The sequence below is a fragment of the Halichoerus grypus genome, chromosome 3 (genome assembly GCF_964656455.1).
Source record: "Halichoerus grypus chromosome 3, mHalGry1.hap1.1, whole genome shotgun sequence".
Lineage (NCBI taxonomy): Eukaryota > Metazoa > Chordata > Mammalia > Carnivora > Phocidae > Halichoerus > Halichoerus grypus.
The window spans coordinates 58,571,521-58,596,346 of record NC_135714.1 but is presented as its reverse complement, the minus strand read 5'-3'; the positions used below and the strand labels follow the sequence as shown (position 1 = coordinate 58,596,346).

The 24,826-nt window shown below is 41.5% G+C and overlaps 2 protein-coding genes across 2 annotated transcripts; both read right to left on the bottom strand.

Annotated features, from left to right (window-relative positions):
* Positions 1 to 10,358: 10,358 nt before the first annotated feature.
* On the bottom strand, positions 10,359 to 12,262 carry LOC118526645 (growth-regulated protein homolog beta-like). The gene is made up of 4 exons (XM_036078013.2): positions 12,069 to 12,262; positions 11,839 to 11,962; positions 11,633 to 11,716; positions 10,359 to 11,138 (listed from the first exon to the last, which is right to left on the bottom strand). The coding sequence occupies exons 1-4, from the start codon at positions 12,166 to 12,168 to the stop codon at positions 11,123 to 11,125; spliced, it is 324 nt and encodes a 107-aa protein (XP_035933906.2). The 5' UTR covers positions 12,169 to 12,262; the 3' UTR covers positions 10,359 to 11,122.
* An 8,279-nt stretch (positions 12,263 to 20,541) lies between these two features.
* On the bottom strand, positions 20,542 to 22,611 carry LOC118526646 (growth-regulated protein homolog beta-like). The gene is made up of 4 exons (XM_036078016.2): positions 22,373 to 22,611; positions 22,141 to 22,264; positions 21,935 to 22,018; positions 20,542 to 21,164 (listed from the first exon to the last, which is right to left on the bottom strand). The coding sequence occupies exons 1-4, from the start codon at positions 22,470 to 22,472 to the stop codon at positions 21,149 to 21,151; spliced, it is 324 nt and encodes a 107-aa protein (XP_035933909.1). The 5' UTR covers positions 22,473 to 22,611; the 3' UTR covers positions 20,542 to 21,148.
* Between the last annotated feature and the right edge of the window lie 2,215 nt (positions 22,612 to 24,826).

Below are 24,826 nucleotides of genomic sequence, written 5' to 3'. Positions count from 1 at the left end.
AGAATATCCTTCATATATTGGTTAGCAGTCTTTTTTGGTCTATTTTTGTTTGCTTGTTTGTTCTGCTTTCAGAATCTCACTAAAATCTCATTTATCACTGAGTAGGAGAGCCTGTGTTGTCTAAATCACAAGGAATGTGTTCTGTGTCCCTATTTAGGTTCCTATTTAAATTAATTCTGAAGGCTCCACGGCTGGTCACAGACCACGGGGCTCCACCTGAATCTCCAGAGTCCAGAAGTTCGTTAAGTCCAGACATGACCGTCTCACCATAGTTTGAACTCAGAGTGGAAATTCCAGTGTTCACTTCTGGTTTAAAAAAGAAACTCTTTAGAAATTATTAATAGGTGACTCCCTTGACCTCAGAAAGCTATAAAACATCTATGATAAGTATTATACTTAGTGGCGAGATGTTTAAGAGGTTTGTTGAGAGCAAAACAAGAGTACCTGCTATCATCACTTCTATTCAAGCTTGCACTGAAAATTTTAACCAGTTGCAGTAAGCCTAGAAAAAATAAATAAAAACATTTAATGAATGGGGGGAAAAACCCTGCCATTAGAAGCAGATGACATCATGGCCTATGTGAAAGATGCAAACTAATTAAAGTTATTTTAAAGATGCATCAATGACCCCTACCCAAGACAATTTATAAATTCAATGCATTTGCACTGGAAATTCCCTTACTGACAAGCTGATGATTGTAAGGTATATATACAAATGAACTAAGAAGAGCTAAGATGCTCCTGAAGAAGAACAGTAATGCTGGGGAGCTTGTGCTTCCAAGTTCTTGTCTTATCAAGAACTTTTATGGTGCTATTGTAGTTAAGCTGGTATGGCACTGGTGTAGATAAAAACATATTGAAGAAACAATGAGGAAAAAGACAGGGTCTAGAAACAAACCCGTTACATATATGTTATCTTGATTTATGGCAGAGACTGCAAGATGATGGTCTTTTCTATAAATGTTGCTGGCACAATTCGTTATCCCTATGTGAAAAATAAAAAGTGAATTTCTACCTTACATTGTAGAGAAAAATCAATTCTGAGTTCTAAGGATAAAAGACAAACTATCCAATTTTTAGAAGGCAATACAGAATACTTTTATGATTTTGATAAGACTAGACATAAGAAAAAAGTTATAGTATAAAAAATGTATTTTAAAAAACAACACAGATACAACTTTTTGACATATATGTAAATGACAAACGATTAGTATACAAAACATGTTTTTAAAAGCTTTTATGAAATAACAAATAGCAAAATAGAACAAATGGGCAAAAAAAAAATTTCACATAGGATCAAATACAAATGGCTCATATTCATGCAAAAAGATATTCGATCTCATTTGTAATAAGAGAAAGGCCTATTAAAACCACAGTAAGATACCATTTTATTAGTCAACAATTTCAAACGTCTGCCAAAAACAAGTGTTGGCCAGTAGGGGGAGGAAGAGGAACATTCATAAATTGCTTGTAGGTGGGCTAAGTCAGTACAACCCTTTGGAAAATCGCATTGTTTGATGAAGTTGATGTGGATACAGCCGTCTTGGCCCTGAATTTCCCATCTCTGGCGATGAGGAGGTCTCTTCACTTACTGGGGCAGGGACGGTACGTTTCACGTGGGAGGATTTATTCCCTGCTTTGAGGCGGACAGAGGAGAGGCTGAGTGTCCTTGCATACGCTGTCTCCTAAGTAAGTTTTATTTAAATAATCATATGCCAAAGTGGCACATTTAGGGGCAGCCTGCCCTTGGCTCCTACAGGGTCATCAATATAATTTACGGAAGCATAAAATTAACTGTTTCATTCTGAATTTATTAATATGATAATTAAATGTGAGGTCTCAGATGAATATAATAATTTCATCTGCAGCCCAACATTAAAATAAACGTCCGAGATTGACTGGCAGTCATATTACTACTATCATTCTTAATAAGAGAAGTACAAACAATTGTAGTCAGTATTTCAAGGTAATTAAATAGATTTTGTTCTGCCTATACATAGACTTCTTTGACACTTGACAATCTGCATGTATGTCTGCTTTAATTTTAGTTATTTCACAGTTTTTATTTTGCTTAAAGTCAAAAAAAGTCTCTTTAGATCTAGTTTTTTTTTTTTTATGAAATGCTCCAGTGGATAAAAGGAAAAAATAAAAAAAGTTAGTAAGATTTCAGTAGGCACCTTTGATTTCAGACCTCAGTGGATTCAGCACAATAATGTTCTTTATGCACTGCAATCTGGAGATTAATTTTTATTGCTTTCTCTTTCCCTGTTGAAGAATGAAAGGAGAAGATTATCAGAGGGGTATTTATCAGTTATAAGTCAATAAGGAAGTATAATCTATTTTTCTAGTTTGTTTATTTGGGAGGGTTGGGGAGTACACAGTGTAATAGATTTGTTAACAGAGATATAAACTTTCTGCTTTATTATTTTTTGGGAATGGAACTATACAACCTTGAAAGATCTGTTAAAAAACAAACAAACCAAAAAAACCCCATATGACCTCGCTTGGATTAAAACCCCAAATCAGTAAACCAAGGCTTACTACCTTATCTAAATGCAGTTTCAACTGCATTCCCAGAGGAATGTAACCTTTAACCACTCAAAATGGAATCTCCTGGTCAATACTAGGAAATTTACTGATAGATGCCTTCCAGGACTCTTTGTCTAAAGAATGCACTGCTTGCTAATATAGTCCTTCCTCCCTCTCTCCCTCCCTTCCCTCCTTCCCTTCCTTCCTTCCTTTATTCCTTCCTCCCTCCCTCCCTCCCTTTTTTAAAAAAATTTATTTATTTTTTTTGATGTAGTGTTCTATGATTCATTGTTTGCGTATAACACCCAGTGCTCCTTTCAATACGTGCCCTCTTTAATACCCATCACCAGGCTAACCCATCCCCCCAGCCCCCTCCCCTCTTGAACCCTCAGTTTGTTTCTCAGAGTCCACAGTCTCTCATGGTTCCTCTCTCCCTCCGATTTCCCCCCCTTCATTTTTCCCTTCCTACTATCTTCTTTTTTTTTTTTTTAACATATAATGTATTATTTGTTTCAGAGGTACAGGTCTGTGATTCATCTGTCTTACACAATTCACAGCACTCACCATAGCACATACCCTCCCCAATGTCTATCACCCAGCCACCCCATCCCTCCCACCCCCCACCACTCCAGCAACCCTCAGTTTGTTTCCTGAGATTAAGAATTTCTCATATCAGTGAGATCATATGATACATGTCTTTCTCTGACTGACTTATTTCGCTTAGCATAATACCCTCTAGTTCCATCCACATCATTGGAAATGGCAAGATTTTGTGTTTTATTGATGGCTGCATAATATTCCATTGTATATATATACCACCTCTTCTTTATCCATTCATCTGTTGATGGACATCTTGGCTCTTTCCACAGGTTAGCTATTGTGGACATTGCTGCTATAAACATCGGGGTGCACGTACCCTTTCGGATCCCTACATTTGTATCTTTGGGGTAAATACACAGTAGTGCAATTGCTGGATCGTATGGTAGCTCTATTTTCAACTTTTTGAGGAACCTCCATACTGTTTTCCAGAGTGGCTGCACCAGCTTGCATTCCCACCAACAGTGTAAGAGGGTTCCCCTTTCTCTGCATCCTTGCCAACATTTGTCATTTCCTGACTTGTTAATTTTAGCCATTCTGACTGGTGTGAGGTAGTATCTCATTGAGGTTTTGATTTGGATTTCCCTGATGCTGAGCGATGTTGAGCGCTTTTTCATGTGTCTGTTGGCCATTTGGATGTCTTCTTTGGAAAAATGTCTGTTCATGTCTTCTGCCCATTTCTTGATTGGATTATTTGTTCTTTGGGTGTTGAGTTTGATAACCCTTCCTTCTTTTTTTGAATGCTCTCTCTCTACCTTTAAGAACCTTTTCTGTTGGGGGGCACCTGGAAGGCTCAGTCAGTTGAGCTTCAGACTCTTCATTTCGGCTCAGGTCATGATCTCAAGGTTGTGAGATGGAGTGCTCTCTTCCTTTTCCTTTCTCTAAGATAGATAGATAAATAAATAAATAAATAAATAAATAAATAAATAATAAAATATTTTTTTAAAAGAAGAACCTTTTTTGTTGTCTTGCTCAGCGGAGCTCCCCTCTACTTGCTACATGGAATGCTGCTTGATTCAATAATCATTTAATGAAGCCAATTAGATCTTCAACTTTATTCAGCTGAATTTTATTTTTTAGCAGATCCAATGCCATTTTCACCTAATGATGATTTAGAGAATATTGTCATGAGAAAGTCTGTGCATCTTTTTAAAAACCACGTTTGCACAAAGCAGGAAATGAATATGCTTTCATGTATCTTTGCCTTTTAAGTCTACTTGCCCAATCATATTTAAGGTCTTAATGGAATCTCCCATCAGTTGATAAATTAATAATTCTTGTCCTGTGAAGAGCAGTATGTTAAGCCTCAAAGTTCTCAAAATTGAATTACTGACAGTGGCTTTATGAGCTCAAATTCTATTCATTGTTTTGTTAAATGGCTTAGTTATGTCATATTTAGCACATTATTTTCTGCATCAATGAATCAAATGCTTTAACTGAATTATACAGTTACTGATCAGTACTGCGTACCACTATACGCACACCCTAAATAATCAACGGGAGGTGTCATTGAATTGTGTCTGTAAAGATGGATAAAAACTCAGCATACAGGAAAAAAGCTGATAAATACTGTAGACAGAATCATGCTCCAAGAGGCACAGCTCTGTGACAGGGATGGCTTATGACGGAAAAGTCTCCACATACAATAAGATGGAATGAGTTTATAACTTTCAGCCGATTGCTGGCTTCTTGGACTTTACACCAAATGAAAAGCCACCTCGGATGAATCAGAAACACTATTCGAACATAATCTTGAGTCTCAATTCTCTATGTCAAAGTAGTGGTGATTATATTGTGGGTTACTAGCATTTGTAGTCACCATGATGATAAGAAAATACGTACACAAATATAAGATAAAAAAATCTTTGAGGAATCAAAATAAAGGAGTAGTTTCTAACATGTAATTACAGTTTAGGATTTAATGGAATTAAAACTAGTTATTATGGGGCGCCTGGGTGGCTCAGTTGGTTAAGCAACTGCCTTCGGCTCAGGTCATGATCCTGGAGTCCCAGGATCGAGTCCCGCATCGGGCTCCCTGCTCAGCAGGGAGTCTGCTTCTCCCTCTGACCCTCCTCCCTCTCATGCTCTCTGTCTCTCATTCTCTCTCTCTCAAATAAATAAATAAAATCTTTAAAAAAAAAAAAAAAACTAGTTATTATGGGGAATGCCTGGGTGGCTCAGTTGGTTAAGAGTCTGCCTTCAGCTCAGGTGGTGATCCCAGGGTCCTGGGATTGAGTCCTGCATCGCATAGGGCTCCTTGTTCAGTGGGGAGCCTGCTTCTCCCTCTCCCTCTGCTGCTTCCCCCTGCTTGTGCGCTCTCTCCCTCTCTCTGACAAATGAATAAATAAAAATTAAAAAAAAACACCTAGTTATTATGGAATTTGTCAAAGTCATTGTGGTTAGATTTTCAGGGAACTTTCCTTTCAAATATGGGTCTCTAATTTGAGAACTTTGACCCAATGCCAGATTGATAGTACATTTGCAATGAATTCTGGACTCTTAATATTCTAAGATAATCGAATTCTTGTGTTTTACCATTCCTTGTTTCATATTTAGATCTCTCTGAGGGCACTGAGATGGGTGGTGTGTGCCCTTGGGTGTTTTGTGGTCCAAAGAGCAAACTTCTCTGAATTCTAATTGGCTGCTACGGGTCCAGGTCTGTTTGATCTGTTCACAACTGCCCAGTTTCAGCCGCATTTTCTTTTCAGAGGACTGCTAAAAGTAAAAGGTACAACCCTAGTCACCTGTCGCTATCACTCTGAAGGCAGAGGATGAAATGTTTCCCCAGGAACACCATGCACACAGGGGAAGAGAAGGTACCGGATGTGGGCTGGCCAACTTAATAAAGCACTACCACGAAGACTTCTGCCTCAGGCTCTGCTTTATGGAAACCTTTAGATAAAGCAGGACTCTCATCTTATAATTTTTCTGTTCCAGCAGAGAAACCATTACCCCACATTGGCATTTCTGGACCTCCATCTCTCGGATGGCTCACAGCCCGTCAGTTTCTGGAATTCTCTAGAGATATCTCAGAAGAACTCTCAAATAAGGAATCATGTTCACAGAGTGGGATCATTCATCATTCCTCTTCTTCTGCCCTGGCTTCTTTGCCCAGGAAACCTCAGGCACTGCTGCCCTTACTGTTTCCTGATGGCTTCTCAAAGTCAACGGTCACACCGCATCTCAGTGTTCTAAGACTGATCTGAAGAAAGAACATCTTTCCTGCCCTCATCAACCTGTGACCATCCCCTCAAATACTCTGTCCTCTACTTCCTATCTTGATGCTCCCAATGGAAGGCTGTCTTGTACTCCAAATCTCAACTTCATGTGGACAATTTAATGTGATACCCTCTCTCGCCTTTTCAGTTTGCTCCAGGAAAGCATAGCTATGAGAGTGTCAACAGAGAAAAGGAGGCAAAACTGAAAAACAAAGGCCTTTTTTCTTAGAGTTTCGGAATTGCAATTCCGGAGGGAGCACAGATTCCAGTGTAACCAGGAAAGTGTCGCACCTGAGCTGAGAGAGCAGAGATTTTATGAGAGGAAGAAGGTGGGGGGAGGGGCCATCACATGACTCAAATTAGGGAGGAGGAGGAAAAAAAGTCTTGACTGGTACTAACAGATTGAGCCATCTGTGTTTACACGTTGATCAAATATATCGGTGTTGTCTCCTGAGACCACTCTTGGCATGCGCTAAGTAACTGCTCTCAGAAAGCCGGACGGGCAGTTTTATGGCCTGGCCGCCAACTGTCCTGCTGGTTTTACCGGCAACTGCTTGCAAAACAATCACCTTGACTGGCCCAGTTTAAAAGTTACTTTTGTCCAGTTCAAAAGTTCACTGGAAAGGAAAATGGAGCTTCGAAGCAGAGTTGCTCCTGTTCGGAAATTGTATACAGTCTCACAAGAGCCAGCCAGAGGACCAGTGGTTAATGCAGAGCCAGACCCTCCTCTTGCTCTTCCCGTCATTCATGTCTTCCCTCCAGTTGTGTAATAAATATATTTGGGTTCACTTTGAAGCTTTCCAGTAGTAGCAGTCTGGAGAAAAAGACTTAAATCTCCTTTGGTTTAACTTAGGAACATTAACAGTAGTTGCATTTATTGACCATTAGTTAGTGTTGGTACCATTTTGGTTCCTCCCACAATCTCGAACTCCCCTTCTGCAATAAGTGTGTTTTGTTAGCCTAATAAAAAGTGCTTTGAACACCGAAATTCAGGTCTCTTGCGGAAGGCTGCATAATGGTTCCCCAACAATGTCCACATCCTCATCCCCAGAACCTATGCAATTTGTATTGTAACACAATACTTTTACCTTCATTGTAAAATAAACTTTGTTGATATGACTACATTCAGGATCTTGCAATGTGAAGATTATTCTGGGTTTTCCTGGGTGGGTCTGATATAATCACAAAGATTCTTATAAAAGGGATGCAGGAGAAGTCAGAATCAGACAGAAGGGGAGGTGACAGAGCAGAAGGACAGGAAGAAAGAGATGGAGAAGGCTATGCCGATTGCCAGGAAGTTGCAGGAAGATGGCCACGAGCTGTGAAAGGTTGATGGCCTCTGGAAGTTGGAAACATCAAGGCCATGGAGTCTCTCCTGGGGTTTTCAGAAGGAGCCAGCACTGAGGCCACCTTGACTTTAGTCTAGTAGAATTAACTTCTGTCTTCTGACCTCCAGAACTGTAAGAGAATAAGTTTGTGTTGCCTTAAGCTACTAAAGTTGTGATAATTTGCTGCAACAGCAACAGAACACTGGTGCACTGCTTCCCCCCTTTGGTCAGATTGCTCCCCCTCTTCTCCAGAAATTCAGGGGCCACCAGCAGCTCTTCGGCACGGCTTAGCAATTTACTCAAATAATGCTCCATTCTAGTAACAGCTACATAGAGGAGATTCTCTTCTTGTTCCCCTTTTATGAAAGGAGCAATGAGGTTTCGATGAATCAAGATTTGACCTCGAGCCACACAGAAAGTGTTAGGACTGGAAAACCACTGTCAGACCTGTCTCATTCTTCACAGCCTGTGCTCTCAATCAACGTATGAACCAGCTGAAGCTTCTGCATCTTTCTTTTCAGTCACCAAGTTAACAAGGCCTATGTGGAGCTTTTCATATTCATATTTTAAAATTTTATCCTGGGGGCGCCTGGGTGGCCCAGTTGGTTAGGTGTCTGCCTTCAGCTCAGGTCATGATCCCAGGGTCCTGGGATCGAGCCCCACATCAGGCTCCTTGCTCAGCGGGAAGCCTGCTTCTCCCTCTGCCTGCCCCTCCCCCCCCGCCGCTTGTGCTGCCTCTCTCTCTCTGACAAATAAATAAATAAAATCTTTAAAAAAAGTAAAATAAAATTTTATCCTGAATGCACACGGAGATGTTCTGCATCAGACAGATTTCTTATTAATGACCTCCCAGTGAGTGTCACTTCCTGCTTGCCTCAGGCCTTACCCCTGGGGTAATGTGATGAAAGGCAGATCAGCTGTCCCACTCCCAAAAGGGGGGCTGCGGGAAACACAATGGTCTGTGCTTATAAAGGGGAAGGAGGACTTTGATCCATTGCCCTCCTGAAAGGGTCTCCTTGGTAATTTGCTAACACTAAATCCCAACTCTAACCCCGTGTTATATAAGTAAATCTTTCCAAGAGCCAAATTACCCCTGGTCTCCACTGGTAGGACGTATGTGTGTCTCTTAAATTCTGTGGCTTTATCTATTTTGCCATGTGAATACCTGGAGAGCTAGCATTCCAGTCTCCCCACCACCCTGAGGCTTAACCTGACACCTGTGCCCGGATGTAAACATTGGGTCCCCTTTCAGGAGATTAGAAAAATTCTATCATCTCTTAGGATCAGAGCAATTAACTAGACAAATGACAGATTTAATACTCATGGTATGTGAAGAGGCGAGGACTTCTACAAGAACACTGAGAAACCCAAAGAAGTTTTATTTCCCATAGCCTAAAATATATTGCCCTTGACTTGGGGTTAAGGAAGGACTCAGTGCTGGCATTTCTGGATCTTCCAGAATGGTTTGCATGTGTTCACCTCGATACAATTTAAAGAGTGCTGTTCTGTCTTATCTCCTTCATTCTGAGCAAGTACCATTAGAGTTATGAAGAGACTAGTATACTTAATTTTCAGGGGAGGACGTAGAGGCTCCGAGTAGCTGTTTCTTGTCTGCAGTTACCCAGCAACTTAAGACAAATGTGGGCATGTACCTCCCTCTTCCTCCTGCTGAAGGTTATAAACGTGCCCAGGAATGGGTCCTGAATCAGAGACAGGCACACATCCTACCTGGCTTTCCCCACAGGTGCCCAAACTCTCCTCCCTTTCAGATCTGAAAAACAAACGGAGGGTTCTAGAGGGGAGGGGGGTGGGAGGATGGGTTAGCCCTGGTGATGGGTATTAAAGAGGGCACGTATTGCATGGAGCACTGGGTGTTATGCACAAACAATGAATCATGGAACACTACATCAAAAACTAATGATGTAATGTATGGTGATTAACATAACAATAAATTTTTTTTTAAAAAAAGAATACATTCTCTTCCAGGTGGATCAGATCTTTCCATCATCAGATGAGAGCCTTTGTTTCTGTTGTGGAAGCTGGATGTATTCCCACTGTCCCGGGGCCATTTAAATTCAAATTTGCAGGTTTAGAAACATTTGAACCATCACCATACTTGTGAAGCATTGAAACAGCGTTACACTTGGTGACTGTTATTGCTCCATGGAGATTAGAAAATAAAGACCTTCTCATTTAGACCTTTAAGCAGATGAAACACTCAGCCAACTCACTTTTTCTGCTTTTTTCCCCCATTACACCAATTGTTTGAGTTCTAAGGAAGAACGCAATTTACAGTTTAGCTCCCAGATTTATTAAGAGAGAAAAGAATGCATAATTGAAAAACCATTTCACAAGATAATTTAAATGAGAGCTCTTTTAAAAATATGTATAAACATTTGCAAAATTTTAAAGAGCTCCAATTGAATAATAGTTGGTTATACTGAAACAAAATGAATATTTTATGTGAAACAGAGATTCTCAGGGTGGGGGGCTGCAAGGACTTGGAGGAGCATCAGATATGCCTTCGTGAACAGGAGTGGAACTAAGGAATGGCCGCTAGCCGCAGTCTCTAAGTGGGTGTGACCTATAGTCCGTTAGAAACTTACAGTGCTTGGGTATTCAAGAGGAACAACAGATCAAGAAAGAAACACACACACACACACACACACACACAAACTAAGCAAGGAACTTTTGTAAATAGCTTTATTTTCATGCTATTTGTAAAAATACATCGATAAATATTTAAACTTCTCTATTCCAAGACATAGAGAAACACCACATAATTAACACTAAACAAGGCATTATGCCTTACAAGGAAGACATAAAATGTCCAAGGGATATTTAAAACATTGGAGTTTTTTTAAAGGTTCAACATCAGAAATGTTGACCACATACTGTGAAACTCTCTCAATAAATAACAACCAGCATTCTTCTCAACAGTACAAAAACAGAGGTGCACATACATCCCACGACCTTAACAGGGATGTATTTGCTTGGATCCCACACTATTTATCACCAGCCTTCATCATGGTGAATGATATGGCATGGTTTCCCCCACCATCCCCCCTAATTATTATTAAAGAAATAATAATTTAATGAATGAAGAATATTTAAGACTCGTCATCTACAAATTAAATAATAGAACTGAACCAACTTTGATGGAACATAAAAATGACCTTTTAAGATAATATAGTACAGCAAATTACCAAATTCATATCTTTAAATATTAGCTAGGACATTAATGTGCTAGCTTTGAGAAAATAAATAAATAAATAAATAAATAAATAAATAAATAAATATGTTTAAAAAAAATAGAAGAATACTCCTAGGCAAGAGTCAAATACATTAAACACAGTCCAGGGGGTCTCAGGAGGTTTTTGTTTCTCTTCTTCTGCTCCCACTTCACTAAGGCTGCAACAGTAAGTCACAGGCTTCTGCCTTCTCTCTAGCTCAGTCGGTGCTGCCCCTGTGAGGAGAAAATGGTTGCTGTTAATAGGATTCCATAAACTGAGGGCATAGCCCCGTGCCATGTGGTCACTACCTACATCACTGCCCTATGAGGCAGAAAATGCCAGGCTCCTGGATGCTGTCTAATTAGGAATAAGGGGCCTGTGATCCCAACTGTATTATTAGCTTCAAAGAGCCAGAATGTAATGTCACAGTAGACTAAAAAATTACATTCGGGACTTCACTTAAACCTCATAGCAAACACCTTGAAGTAGCTACTTCTATTTTTCTATACTGTTGAGACTTAAAGAGATTCAGTACTTTCCCTGGGGTTACAGGAATAATAAAATGTGGAGCCTAGATTACATTTAGGGCAGGGATTCACGGCAAAGTCCCTGATTTTCAGTCCTTCAGCTAAACCCTGGGTTTCCTTGGTAAAAATGTCCGGAGGCATTTGCCAGGATGTGTGACCAATGACTCTAGTCTCACGTGTGAACAAAAAGCACAACTCACTTGTTTAGCATCTTGTTGATGATTTTCTTGACCATGGGGGCTTCGGGGTTGAGGCAAACGTCCTGCCCATTCTTGAGAGTGGCTCTGCAGGGAGAAGGCAGAATCCGCGTTGGCGGGAGGTGGGGCTGGGCTGGGGGCCGGGGGACATCGGGGCGGTGGGGGCCACAAGGACGCGAGCAGCCGCAGCGGTGTGGGGCATCACTTACATGACTTCGGTTTGGGCGCAGTGGGGTGCCGGGGGCGTCACCTTGACGCTCTGGATGTTCTTGGGGTGAATTCCCTGCAAGGTCTGCAAGCACTGGCAGCGCAGCTCGGCGACCACGGGCGCCCCTGCGGGGAGAACAGACCGGGTTGGCGGACGGCCCCGGGGTGGGCGCCCAGAGCAACCCCCCCCCCCGCCCCGTCCCGCCCGTGGGCTGGGGGCGCCGAGTCTCACCTGCGGCGCGGCGGCCGGCGGGGACCAGCAGCAGGAGCAGCAGCGCGGCGCCGAGGAGCCGGAGAGCGCGGGGTGCGGCGGCGGTGGCGGCGCGGGCCATGGGGCTCAGCTCGGAGAGTCGGGGCGGCGGGGCCTGGAGCTGGCGAGCTGGAGCGCGAGCTGGCGGAGCGGATTCTGTGGCTCCCGGAGCGGGGAGAACCGCTTTTATCCCTGGTGGGCGCGGGGAAGTGAGCAGCCCCGGGGCCGGGGAAATTCCCGGCACCGCAGGTCGCTCCCGGGTCGGAAAGCACAGCGCGGCCCCGCCCCCGCGGTGAAGGGGGACCCGCCCGGCCACCCGCGTGTCCCTGCGAGTCGGGGACCTTCTCCTTCCTCCGGAATCCCCAAAGGAGGCGTGAGTGGCCTTGCTTGGCTATGTGCCACTTCCTGGAGACAGGCTCCTTGAACGTTAGTTATCCGGATCGGGGGAATAAGGCCAGGGCGGAGGAGGTGACATGCTTTTCTCTTTGTTACTTAACGCATAGATGTCTTCTGGTTTGATGATTTTTGCTTATGCCTGCATTAAGTAGACTCTGTGTTAAAATAGCTTTGTCATCTCACACTAGACATAAGAATGTTCTCCTTGTTCCTGGTATTTTACAATCACAAATAAATCATACTTTGTGTCATATCCTGAAGGGGTGAGGGCACGAACAGTGTCAAGCGTTTAATTCAGTGTTTAATTTAAGATAAAGTGTCTTAACCCTACATACCTTCCTTCCTCTATACAATTTTGGAACTTCCAGAGCCGGAGTAAATCCATGAATATCACCTTTTTGGTCTAGAGGGCGTGGATTAATCCGTGAAGTAAGGCGCGAGTGGTCACGTCAGAGCTGTTGTGGGGAGGAAAAGCTGCGTTGGGCTCACGGGGTCCACAGTTTCTAGTTTTGTCCAAACACAAAAGGGTCAGAAGAACCAGGAGCTGATGCCTAGTGTGAGTAGCACCCTTTGCTTGCCGAAACAGCAAAAAAGAGGTGTTCCTGTGAAACATTTAAGTGCTAGATCACGAATCTAATCGCACTTCCTTGTTTTATGTTCACAAATCTCATTTCATTTCCATGTTATGTGGATTTTCCTGTCTCCAGTGATCCTGATATCTTCTCTAGAGAAATAACTGCAGTCATATTTTGTTTTTTACTGATCTCTATATAAGACATGTCAAGCTGTTAACGCTAGCCTTTGTCATTCAGGAACTCATTTTTCACCCTTAGTTTTAATGTTGCTTTTTTGTTTTTTGTTTTGTTTTTGTTTTGTTTTGTTTTGTTTTGGATTACGTGTAGGTTTCAGATGACTTGCGTGTGATTCTGGATGAAGGTCTGTGAGTAGAGTGGGAGTTACCCAGGGCATCGGTGTGTAGAAGGAAGGGGCGCGGGGAGGAGTTGCTGTAGAGATGCACAGAGGCACAGAGCATCACTCTGCTCCACACAGACAGGGTAGGAATTTCGGTTCTCGCCATGACAGGTATCAGACATTTAACCCGTCTTTGCCTTAGTTTCTCACCTGTCAAATGGAGATTAAAGGTATTATCTACCTCAACAGGTTGGGATGATGAATAAATGTGTTAACATTTATAAAACACCAGTACATACAATATGCTCTAAATCATTTTTAAATAAAATAGAAATTGCTTTTTCCACATTGCCAAACTGAAACTCACCTGGGAAAAAAATTTAAAAAAGAAAACACCTCCTTCAACCAATATAAAATTTTGTACTATTTTTTTTCTTAAGAGAAAACTCAGAATGAATTTTTTTGTTGGCTAGTTTAATTGTTCAGTAATTTTATAATTCTAATTTCAGGAATTTCAACTACAAAATGAGACTAAAACTAAAGATGATCCATCTTATTAGAAAAGATTATGAATGACTAAATTATAAATAAAGATTTGTCTTTACACTTTTTTCAGTAATCATCAATTACTGAATTTTTTCAGTAATCATCAATTGTACAATCCTGCAAAAAAACCCAAGAAATCTAAAATTTTTTAAAAGAAGTAGGAAATGAAAGATGACCTAGAGTTTATAAAATATTAGTAACTTAGCAATAATTGAGAATTTGTGTAGATACTACTGTTGTTATCCTTATTTTTCTGGGATTCTCAATTAAAAATACTGTGGGTTTTTTTTCTGAGATAATCAGTAGCTCAGAATTATAATAGCTGTTCTTTAAACGTTAAAAATATGGTCTTATTTTTCTGATTTTCATTGTGTATCTGCTTATTATAGAAAAATTATGAAGGACAGAAAACACGAAGAGATTATGAAGACTTTTTGACTTTTATCCAAGAAACAATCTATAGCAGATCTTCCCATTATTTTTCAACATCCCTAGTTATTTACATGTGTTTATGTGCTTAAAAGATTGCTTAGTAAACATAAAGTATTATAATATAGCACTTTAATCTAATAGTCATTGTTCTAAACCTTTTGTATATATAAAACCCACTTAATCTTCTCAACTTTTTCTCCACAGCTTTGCTTCACAAGGAAACAAAGGGGCAGGGAATTTAGGTAATTTGCCAAGGTCTCAAAGTTAATAAAATTCACAATTTGAGCTCTAGCCAGTGTTGCTTTAGCCACCGCAAGTTAAAAAAATTTTTTTTCCTAAGACAAGTAATAGATAGTTTCAGGAGAGCAGGTTTGTTTTGTTTTAGTTGGTTTAAGTATTTTGCTATTCTCATGGCTAAATAGTTAAACTTCACCTTTCTTAAAGCTTAAAAATAGCAAACTGCTGAAAATTCTCCAGTGTCTTATTTCACTAACAGCAAGAAGTTTCTTTTGTGGAATGAATAAGATATACTTAAATTCAATAAAACCTACATTTATCTATTTCTCTGATTTTCCACATCAATGGACTTACACTTCCAAAATCAGGTCAGTGGGATGAACACTCTACTCAGAGTTTCCCAGAAGGGAACTGGGCATTTTAGCTCTTATTTGCTGAAATAAAGATCACAGTTTTCTGCTTGACCCAGTTTGGGTACTTTATCATATTTTAATAATGGAACTATTTTGCCTTCAGCATTAAGAAGACTCTACCCAGAACGTTACTCTCTTTATAAGTTAAAAAAAAAAAAACAGAAAAATATTGTTCTAATGCTTTCCAGATCCAAACCAAAGTATTCGCATAAATAAATACTCAGGGTGAATGACTAGGGCATCAAAAAATGTATACCAGTGAACGAAGAGTGGAAGCATTTCAAGAATTAGCCTCATAGTTATAGAATTATCTATAATTTTACGTCTAAGAAGACTTGCTTGATAAACATCAGTTGCTTACAAAATGAAGTACAAAAGAAAGGGCTTTTTATTTCTGCCTTAGTATATCAATTTTCCTAATTCAATCCCTAACAGTCCCATATTTATTTTTTCAGATAATTTAAAGGGCAGTGGTACTCCTAAGCCTAAAAAATAATCCAATTCTTTGTTTTTCCAAGCATCTTCCCCAGTTAATTACTCATTTTATGAGCTGAATGACAGATTTCTATGCCCAAACTTTAAACGAATGCAATCACCAATCTTAAAAGAATAGAGTCATCCCTAAAATAAAAACATCGGTGACTAAGTCCCATTTTGAGCTACCATATTTACTGCATCTTGCAGATTGGATTGACACCATCTAATCTGCCTTTACAATCCAGGCTTGGTGCTGCCTTCCAGAGATGATGGAGCCACAGGAATGGGCTCTGTTGTTCCCACTCCGGTCTTGGGAAATCGTGACGTCACAACTGCCACCCCTATTTTGTTGCAATGCCTGCTTCAGGTAGAATGACTCTGGTTCTGAGGGCAGAAGAATGGAGATGTCTGAATGTGACATTAAATCCCTCGATCCACCCACTTCCTCAATCCAGAGCATTTTGTCCGGTGTTAATGTCATAAACCTGATCTAGTTTCTAGTACATTGGTCATTTCTACCTGGCGTGAGCTTCCTCCTTCTTCTGGTTACAGAACCGTGGTTTTCTTTTGGGGACCTTCCTTTCTTCCTTCCAATCTGGGTAGTTCAGGTAGGGTGACCCTGCTCCAAAGCTCCAGGACTGGGCTGATGACCCAAAGTAGCATTGGTCAGTCCTTCCAGTCTGGGTCTAACCCCCCAGCCCAGTTCTGATAGGTGCAGGGGTGGGCAAGTGACCTAAGCCTGGCCAAGTCAGAAAAATTTCCTGGAGTCTCTTTTGTCAGGAAAAGGTTGGAAAAACAAGCCTTTGCTTCCTGCGGGGTTATAACTACTAGAACAGAAACTTGAAACCTTGTCATTGTTTGAGGAGAGCTTTGTAAAGTGAGCACAGAGAAAAGCAGCCTGAGCTGGAGTGAGACTAATTACTAAACAGAATTTTTGAACTGCAGCTTGTCAGTCTTTTACTTTTTTTTTTTTTTTAAAGATTTTATTTATTTATTTGACAGAGAGAGACACAGCGAGAGAGGGAACACAAGCAGGGGGAGTGGGAGAGGGAGAAGCAGGCTTCCCGCTGAGCAGGGAGCCCGATGCGGGGTTCATGACCTGAGCCGAAGGCAGACGCCCAACGACTGAGCCACCCAGGTGCCCCTCAGTCTTTTACTTTTACAGGTCAAGTGATTCGCCTTCTCATGAAGCCATTTTGAGTTGGGTTTTTGTTACTGATTCCACTTGTTGTTAATTACCTTTCCAATCAAAAGGGCCGTTCAACTTGAATTGAATTCCTTTCTTTCTCCCTTTGTTTCAACATTGTCAGTGATCATTTACCCAGCATGTATAAGGTGGGAATGAAGTTTGGCCAGGGATATCGAGAGGAATAAGACTCCACTGTCCTCTGACTCTCAGTCCAATAGGGGAAATGAATGTACAAATAGAAGATTTTAGAAAAGCCTGTAATTACCACAGCAAACTATTCCCAAGGTGTTAGGAGTGAGGAAGAGCACCTAATTCAACTCTTACAGAGAGGGTTTATGAAACTTGTGAGAGAAGTTTTCCTGAAAGAGGTGACCATTCACATGACTTTTAAGGATGGAGTTTTCTAGGTAAACAGAGAACACTGATGGACAGAAAACATTCAGGAGAGGGCCAAATGAACAGAGGCCTAGCAATGGGATAAAGCATGGTGAGTCTTAAGAGCAGCAAGCTGGAACTCACTCCGTGAGCAGAGATTGAGGAGACACTGAGGTAGAAGGAAGTGGCAGGTGTCTGACACTGGAGGGCCATGTGCTGGTAGGACCCTGTTTGTCCGTCAGCATCCAGTATTGATGGTATCTCAACTGGGAGGCCTCTGTAGGCATCTCAAAGTGTTTCCATGGCCCTGTTGCCTACCATAGGGTGGGTGGGTTATAACCTAAGATTCAGGATATGTGCAAAAAAAATGAAAAGGTCATAGATATTGAAGTAAAAGACATTTACTAGGCACATGGAAGATACAAGGGACTGTGGTCAGTTTTGCAAAAGATGTGTAGTGGATAAAACTGAAACTCCAAATGTGAAGTTCTTCTTCAATACTAACCTGCATACTTTCTTCTGCAACATAGTTGGTCTTTCCTTCTGTCCCCATGGTAAGGCCATCCTGATGATTTTAACCATCTATAATTATTGAAGTTCATTTCAATTAACTCTGAGAACCATCCAATATGTTAGATTTGGGCATTTATTCAAGGATTTAAAAATAATAGATTTCAATATAAGCTTTGTATTTCCATTTTCTTAAGTTTTTAAATTTATTCTAAAGAGAGAGAGAGAGAGGAGGGGCAGAGGGAGAGGGAGAAAATCTCAGGCAGACTCCCTGCTGAGCACGGAGCCTGACGCGGAGCTTGAACTCACAACCCTGAGACCATGACCTGAGCTGAAATCAAGAGTTGGACACAATCGACTGAGCCACCCAGGCACCCCATTTTCTTAAGAATTTTAAAAAAAATTTTGTGGCAGTAATAATGAGTTATCAAATTATATTACATATACTACAAATCAAAGAAATACAGAAATGCCAAGGTTACAAAAGGATATGTCAAGAAATAAACACGGAAAATGAGGAAATGTATTGTTTATTACATTTGGCTGTAACAGGCATGAAAACAACATGATGGCCCTGTTTCGATGCTTCCTGTATTATGGAAGTGAAATTTGGGAAGTTAGGAGATGAACTAGAAACCACAGCAAACACATTACACATCTGTGTGGATACATAGTCAACTAGGAACATGACAAATCGTAAAAAACTTGATTATCAGAGAATATCCTCTGTAACATTTCAACATTTTGAAATGTGTTAATACATTTTTTATGGCTCACATATGGTCTGTTTTGTAAAATGTTTCCTGTGTGTTGAAAAAATATGTATGATCTATGCAGTTGTTGAGTGAAATGTCGGGATTACCAACACTCTGGTCAAGTTGGTGGATCCTGTTCCTTTACCCTACTATGCTGTTACTGATTCTTTACTGCTGTGCCTATTAGGTACTGAAAGAGGCTTGTTAGAATCTTTAACTATGATTATGGTTTCATGCATTGCTCCTTCTAGTTTCTCTCTTAATATATCTTGATAAATATTAAGTTCATGGAATTTTAGAATTGTCTCTTGTAGAAGTACCTCCTTTTTATTTTGACTCAGGCTTTTTTTTAATCTCTAAGTTTACTTCTTTCCTTAAGTCCTAATATATTAAACCTTAAATAATGTATCAATTATTAACCAATGTATTAAAAATTTATATTAATAATACATTAACGCTTATTAACAAGTAATGCATCAGTATTTCCACACTAGGTTTCTTTCAGTTAGTTTTAGTATGATATAACACTTTCAGTTCTTTTAATTTCAAGCTACCTGGGTCCCAATATTTAAAGTGTGTCTCTTTTAAGAAACATAGGTTTTTTTGGTCTTATTCATCAATCTTTATAAAAAAAAAGTTAATCTTTGGGGCATCTAGGTGGGTCAGTTGGTTAAGCGTCTGACTCTTGATCTCAGCTCAGGTCTTGGTCTCAGGGTCATGAGTTCAAACCCCATGTTAGATTTAGTCAGCATGTCTCCTTTGTCTCCTCTGATCTATGACAGAATCTCATTATTGCTTTGATTTTCATGACTTCAACAGATCTGAAGAATACTTGTTAAGTATTTTGAAGAATGTTTCTGAATTTGGATTTTTATGATGATTTTCTCATGATCATACTGAGCTTATGGGTTTTGGGGAAGAATATGATGGAGACAAAGTGCCTGTCTTACCATATCATGTTGGGAGGTGTTCCTGATATTCACATGCCACAACTGGTCATAGTACCTTCATCACTTGGTTAAGGTGGGATCTGCCAGATTCTCCACTATAATGTTGTTTTCCCCTTTTCTTAATCTCTTCTTTGGAAGAAAGTCACAAAACCCAGCCCGGACCCATGCGGGGAGGGGAATTAAAACTCACCTTCAGAAGGAGAAAGACTTGTATTATTAGTCATTCTTCCATAAGGAAGATTTTTCCCTTTTCCCTCTATCCCATCTGCCGTTTTGCTTCTTTATTCCTTAATTTATTTTGTGTAATTCAGATATTTTCTTTTATTCCATTTTATCTCCTTTTCAGATTTTTATTTTTTTTTATTTTTTATTTATTTATTTTTTTTAAAGATGTTATTTATTTGACAGAGAGAGACACAGCAAGAGAGGGAACACAAGCAGGGGGAGTGGGAGAGGGAGAAGCAGGCTTCCCGCGGAGCAGGGAGCCTGATGTGGGGCTCGATCCCAGGACGCTGGGATCATGACCTGAGCCGAAGGCAGACGCTTAACGACTGAGCCACCCAGGCGCCCTCCTTTTCAGATTTTTAAATCCAAAATTTTCATTTCCCTTTTAGTGGTTACCTTAAAAATTGCAGTCTATATTCCTGCCACATTACAATTTTCCTTCACTTAATACTTTCTCCAACAACTGAAGACATGTATTATATTCTAAATCCATTTCTCTTCCTACCTATCCTTCTTTATTTTTGTTATGTATTTTACTTTACAGCATGTACTTATCTCCATAGATCATTCTTCTTCTTCTTCTTCTTTTTTTTTTTGCTTTAGTGAGTATTAGTGTAGATCACTATTCTTATTAAATAACACAGATTGTTCAAGTTCTTAGGAAGAATCCTCTTTTCCACTTTTTGGTCCCAGCCTCATCAAAATGGAAAGAATTGCATAACTGTTTGAAAATCCACTCACCCAGAGCCTTTAATAGGAGCTCTTGTTACAATATTTGTAAAAATCCAGAAGTTTATAAAGAACAAATTTTGAATATTGAATCAGTGTGAAAAGCAGCAATATTTTGTGTAAAACTAGGATTCTCAAGGTGCTTGGGGAGAGTAGTGTGTCAAATATCCCCTAAATAAGAGAAAGGTAAGGAAAGTAAAAACTAGAAGCGGGCATAAATTTAGGTGTGACCTACAATCTAACTGTATAATACCTTGGGCACCTAGTAGGAAGCAAAAATCGAGAAAAATAAAACAAAACCCAGGCGTGTTATTTTTTTACAAAACGTTTATTGTCTTATTGTTTATAAAAATATAACAGTAGTTTTAACTTCTCTGTTCCAAGACAGCAACATTGCATAACAAAGATTAAACAAGGCATTATGCCCTACAAGCAAGACATAAAATGTCCAAGGGAAGCTTCAACATAAAAATGTTGACCACATAATGTGAAATAGTTTCAATAAATAACAAGTGACATTCTTTTAAACAAGTACAAAAATAGATCTGTACACACTGTTTAACTGCTTTGACTCCCTCCTCCCCCCCGCCCAACCCATCAATGTACCCGGGGCACTTGATAAACTCCCGGAAACACTGGTTTCATGAGACATTTAAAACCCATCATCTTCAGATTAAATAACAATCAGGACTGAGTTTGATTAAACACATTCACATCTTTAAATACTAACATGTAAAATATTAAATATGAGCTTTGAAAAATAAATAAATACAAACATAAATAAATAGAACTCATAACAGTCAAACACATTTAAGGCCTTTCTAGAAGTCTCCAGAAGCCAGTTCTCTTCTTCATTTTCAGTTCCTGTAGGGTCTTTCAGGAACCACCACCAGCGAGCTTCTTACTTGTCTCGAGGTCAGTTGGTGCTGCCGCTATGATGAGAAAAGAGTTACTGGTACAGGTACTAAGGAACCCTGCTATTCTCTCACACTGGCCCCTGAGACTGGAGGGATTTCTGTATGCAGACAAGGTCCCACAGTACCCACTGCCCTGCACAGCAGGGAACTGGCTCTTTTATTGAGGAGGAGTGGAGCGGGGCTGTGGAATGAACTCTATTATTGACTTGAAAGAGCTAAAACATAGCGCTCACTGTCACACTGGGTTAAAATATTACATGCAAGACCTCACTTAAACCTCATACAACCCATGAAATAGCTATGATTATCTATCCCATTTTGCTGAGGCTCAAAGCGATTAGAAAACTTTCATTAGAAAACTTTCCTAGACTTGAGCTTAGGGAGGTCTCAAAGTCCTTGCTCTCCATAACTAAGCTTCAGAGGTCCATGTTGTCCAAAGCCAGGGGTTCCACTTCTCAAGGCTGAAGCCCATCAGGGATGGAGGTAAATACTGTTTGTTCCTTAATGGGTAGGGGGCATTTTGGCATCATTGGCCAAATCTACTTCATCTTTTAGGAACACACATTTACCCACACTCATTTGCATGGGGATGGAGGGCACTGGAAATAGCCTTCTGGCACCAGAACAGATGAATGATCTTACTAGCAGAGTTCATTGTGAAATAATAATGATTTTCAGTCCTTCAGCTAAACCCTGGGTTTCCTTGGTAAAAATGTCCGGAGGCATTTGCCAGGATGTGTGACCAATGACTCTAGTCCCACGTGTGAACAAAAAGCACAACTCACTTGTTTAGCATCTTGTTGATGATTTTCTTGACCATGGGGGCTTCGGGGTTGAGGCAAACGTCCTGCCCATTCTTGAGAGTGGCTCTGCAGGGAGAAGGCAGAATCCGCGTTGGCGGGAGGTGGGGCTGGGCTGGGGGCCGGGGGGCATCGGGGCGGTGGGGGCCACAAGGACGCGAGCAGCCGCAGCGGTGTGGGGCATCACTTACATGACTTCGGTTTGGGCGCAGTGGGGTGCCGGGGCCGTCACCTTGACGCTCTGGATGTTCTTGGGGTGAATTCCCTGCAAGGTCTGCAAGCACTGGCAGCGCAGCTCGGCGACCACGGGTGCCCCTGCGGGGAGAACAGACCGGGTTGGCGGACGGCCCCGGGGTGGGCGCCCAGAGCAACCCCCCCCCCCCCGCCCCGTCCCGCCCGTGGGCTGGGGGCGCCGAGTCTCACCTGCGGCGCGGCGGCCGGCGGGGACCAGCAGCAGGAGCAGCAGCGCGGCGCCGAGGAGCCGGAGAGCGCGGGGTGCGGCGGCGGTGGCGGCGCGGGCCATGGGGCTCAGCTCGGAGAGTCGGGGCGGCGGGGCCTGGAGCTGGCGAGCTGGAGCGCGAGCTGGCGGAGCGGATTCTGTGGCTCCCGGAGCCGGGAGAACCGCTTTTATCCCTGGTGGGCGCGGGGAAGTGAGCAGCCCCGGGGCCGGGGAAATTCCCGGCACCGCAGGTCGCTTCGGGGTCGGAAAGGACAGCGCGGCCCCGCCCCCGCGCTGAAGGGGGACCCGCCCCTCCTCCCCCGCCCGGCCACCCGCATGTCCCTGCGAGTTGGGGATGTCCTCTTTCCGCCCAAATCCCCAAAGGGGGAGTGAGTGGCCGTCACGCTGCAGCTGCCCACCGTGGGCGTCCAGGTTTGGTCCAACCCGTTAGTTAGATCCTTTAGGAGAGAGAATTAATTCTCAAAGACACTTAAGCAGCTGCAACTAGAAGAGTTGAGGCGGGAATGGCAGCCTCTCTTACCTATATACATCCTTTCACTTTAAGTTGGGTTTTGCAGCTTGTACTCATCTCCGGAATAAACGCTCTGTTTAAAAGTGTCAGTCATCTCAGATTATTTGTAAGAATGTTTGTCTTGTCATCTCAGATTATTTGTAAGAACGTTTGTCTTATTTCTGGCGTGTTATTAGCTCAGATACATCACACCACACTTTGCGCAGTGGGGCATGGCGGGAGGGTAAGGGGACAGATGGCGCCTCAGGCTAAGTCAGGGTTTATTTTAGGATACAGTTGGTAACCTGTCATATTTCTTGTCTTCGTTTTTTCTGGGACTTCCCACACTCTAGTAATTCCTGGAGCCCTACTGTTGGTTGTCTAGGAGACTGTGTTTCCTTTCACGACAGTCATTCAGGAGCAGTGAGGGCTGTGTTGGGATTGGGAGGTCCACCTTTTCTAGGACTGACAGAAGGGATCACGGACACCAGAAAGCCAGGACCTGGCGAACTCCCACCTTTACTCCTCTGAGTCGCAAACAGATGTGTTTCCAAGTATGTAAATACTAGATTACTAGGCTATTCCGCTGCACAGTCATCTGAATTTATCTGCCTCCTGAAATTGATCCTCTTGGGAAACAACGGCCAAGTATTTCAGTTTTCTAAGAATGCCAATAAAGCTTTGCAGTCTGTGTAGCTGAGGACTTCTCACTGGGGCAATTCACTTTTCAGCATGAGTTTCGGATATCTGTTTTGGGATTAAAATGGATAGTTCCAATAGATTCTCCAGGGTAGCACAGACCTCACTGATGTGGGAGATATTCTGGTATCCTACTTGCCCGGAGAAGGGCTGGAGGTGGAGGGAGCTGGTCTGCCTCCCGAACAGACTGTGTGGTAAAGCCCTGAAGATTGGAACCACAACTACATCCTTTCTTGCCCCGTGACCCTCTGATTGTGGGCAATTTATTTAATCTCTCTGGGCTCCTGGTTTTCCTCTCTAAAGGAGAGCAAGTAATGCTTGCCTCACAGGGTTGTTACAAGTATTAAATGTGTTAACATTTGTAAAACATCAGCACATATTGTGGAATATAAATATTTGTTAAATAAAATAGAAGTAGTGTTTTAAAACCTTCCTGTTATGGACTAAATATGCCCTCCACAAACTCCAATGTTGAAACCATATACCCCATTGTGATGGTGTATTAGGAGATGGGGACTTTGGGAGGTAATTAAGTCTATATGGGGTCCTGAGGGTGGGAGTCCCAGGATGGAATTAAGTGCTTTTATGAGAGGAGACACCCAGAGAGCTTGATCTCTCTCTCTCTTTCTGTCATGTGAAGGTACAGCAATACGGTGACTATCTACAAACCAGGAAGAGGGTTCTCACCAATTATTGAATCTGCAGATCTTGATCTTAGACTTCCCAGCCTCCAGAACAATAAGGAATAAATGTTCATTATTTAAGCCAGCCTGTGTATGGCATTTTGTGTTAGCAGCCTGAACTGATGAAGACACTTACCTGAACAAGAACACTCTGTGGTGAATCCTTATGTAAACAGGGGGAAAAAAAATCTTTTAATTTGTCTTTTAAAATTTTCAGAGTCAGGAATTGTGAAAGGAGGGGGCATCTATATTATTTCGAGATCTTAGAACAGATTTTCAAAATCCAGTGTTTGTTTGAAATTTGAGTTTCCTATATAAAATGAGAATAAAAGTAAAAATTCTCCCCAATCCATTTATGGGAAAACATTTAGGTTATGACTGTCTCTAGTCCTTGGGCATTAAGAGCTGGCTGCTCAAACAATAGAAAGTATTAGCTGTAATGATTCCCAGACCCAACCCAAAGTATTGACGTTAGCAAATACACAGGAGGAGAATTTCAATTTACTTATAGTAGCAGCCAAAAGGATGAGACATTGAAGAATTAA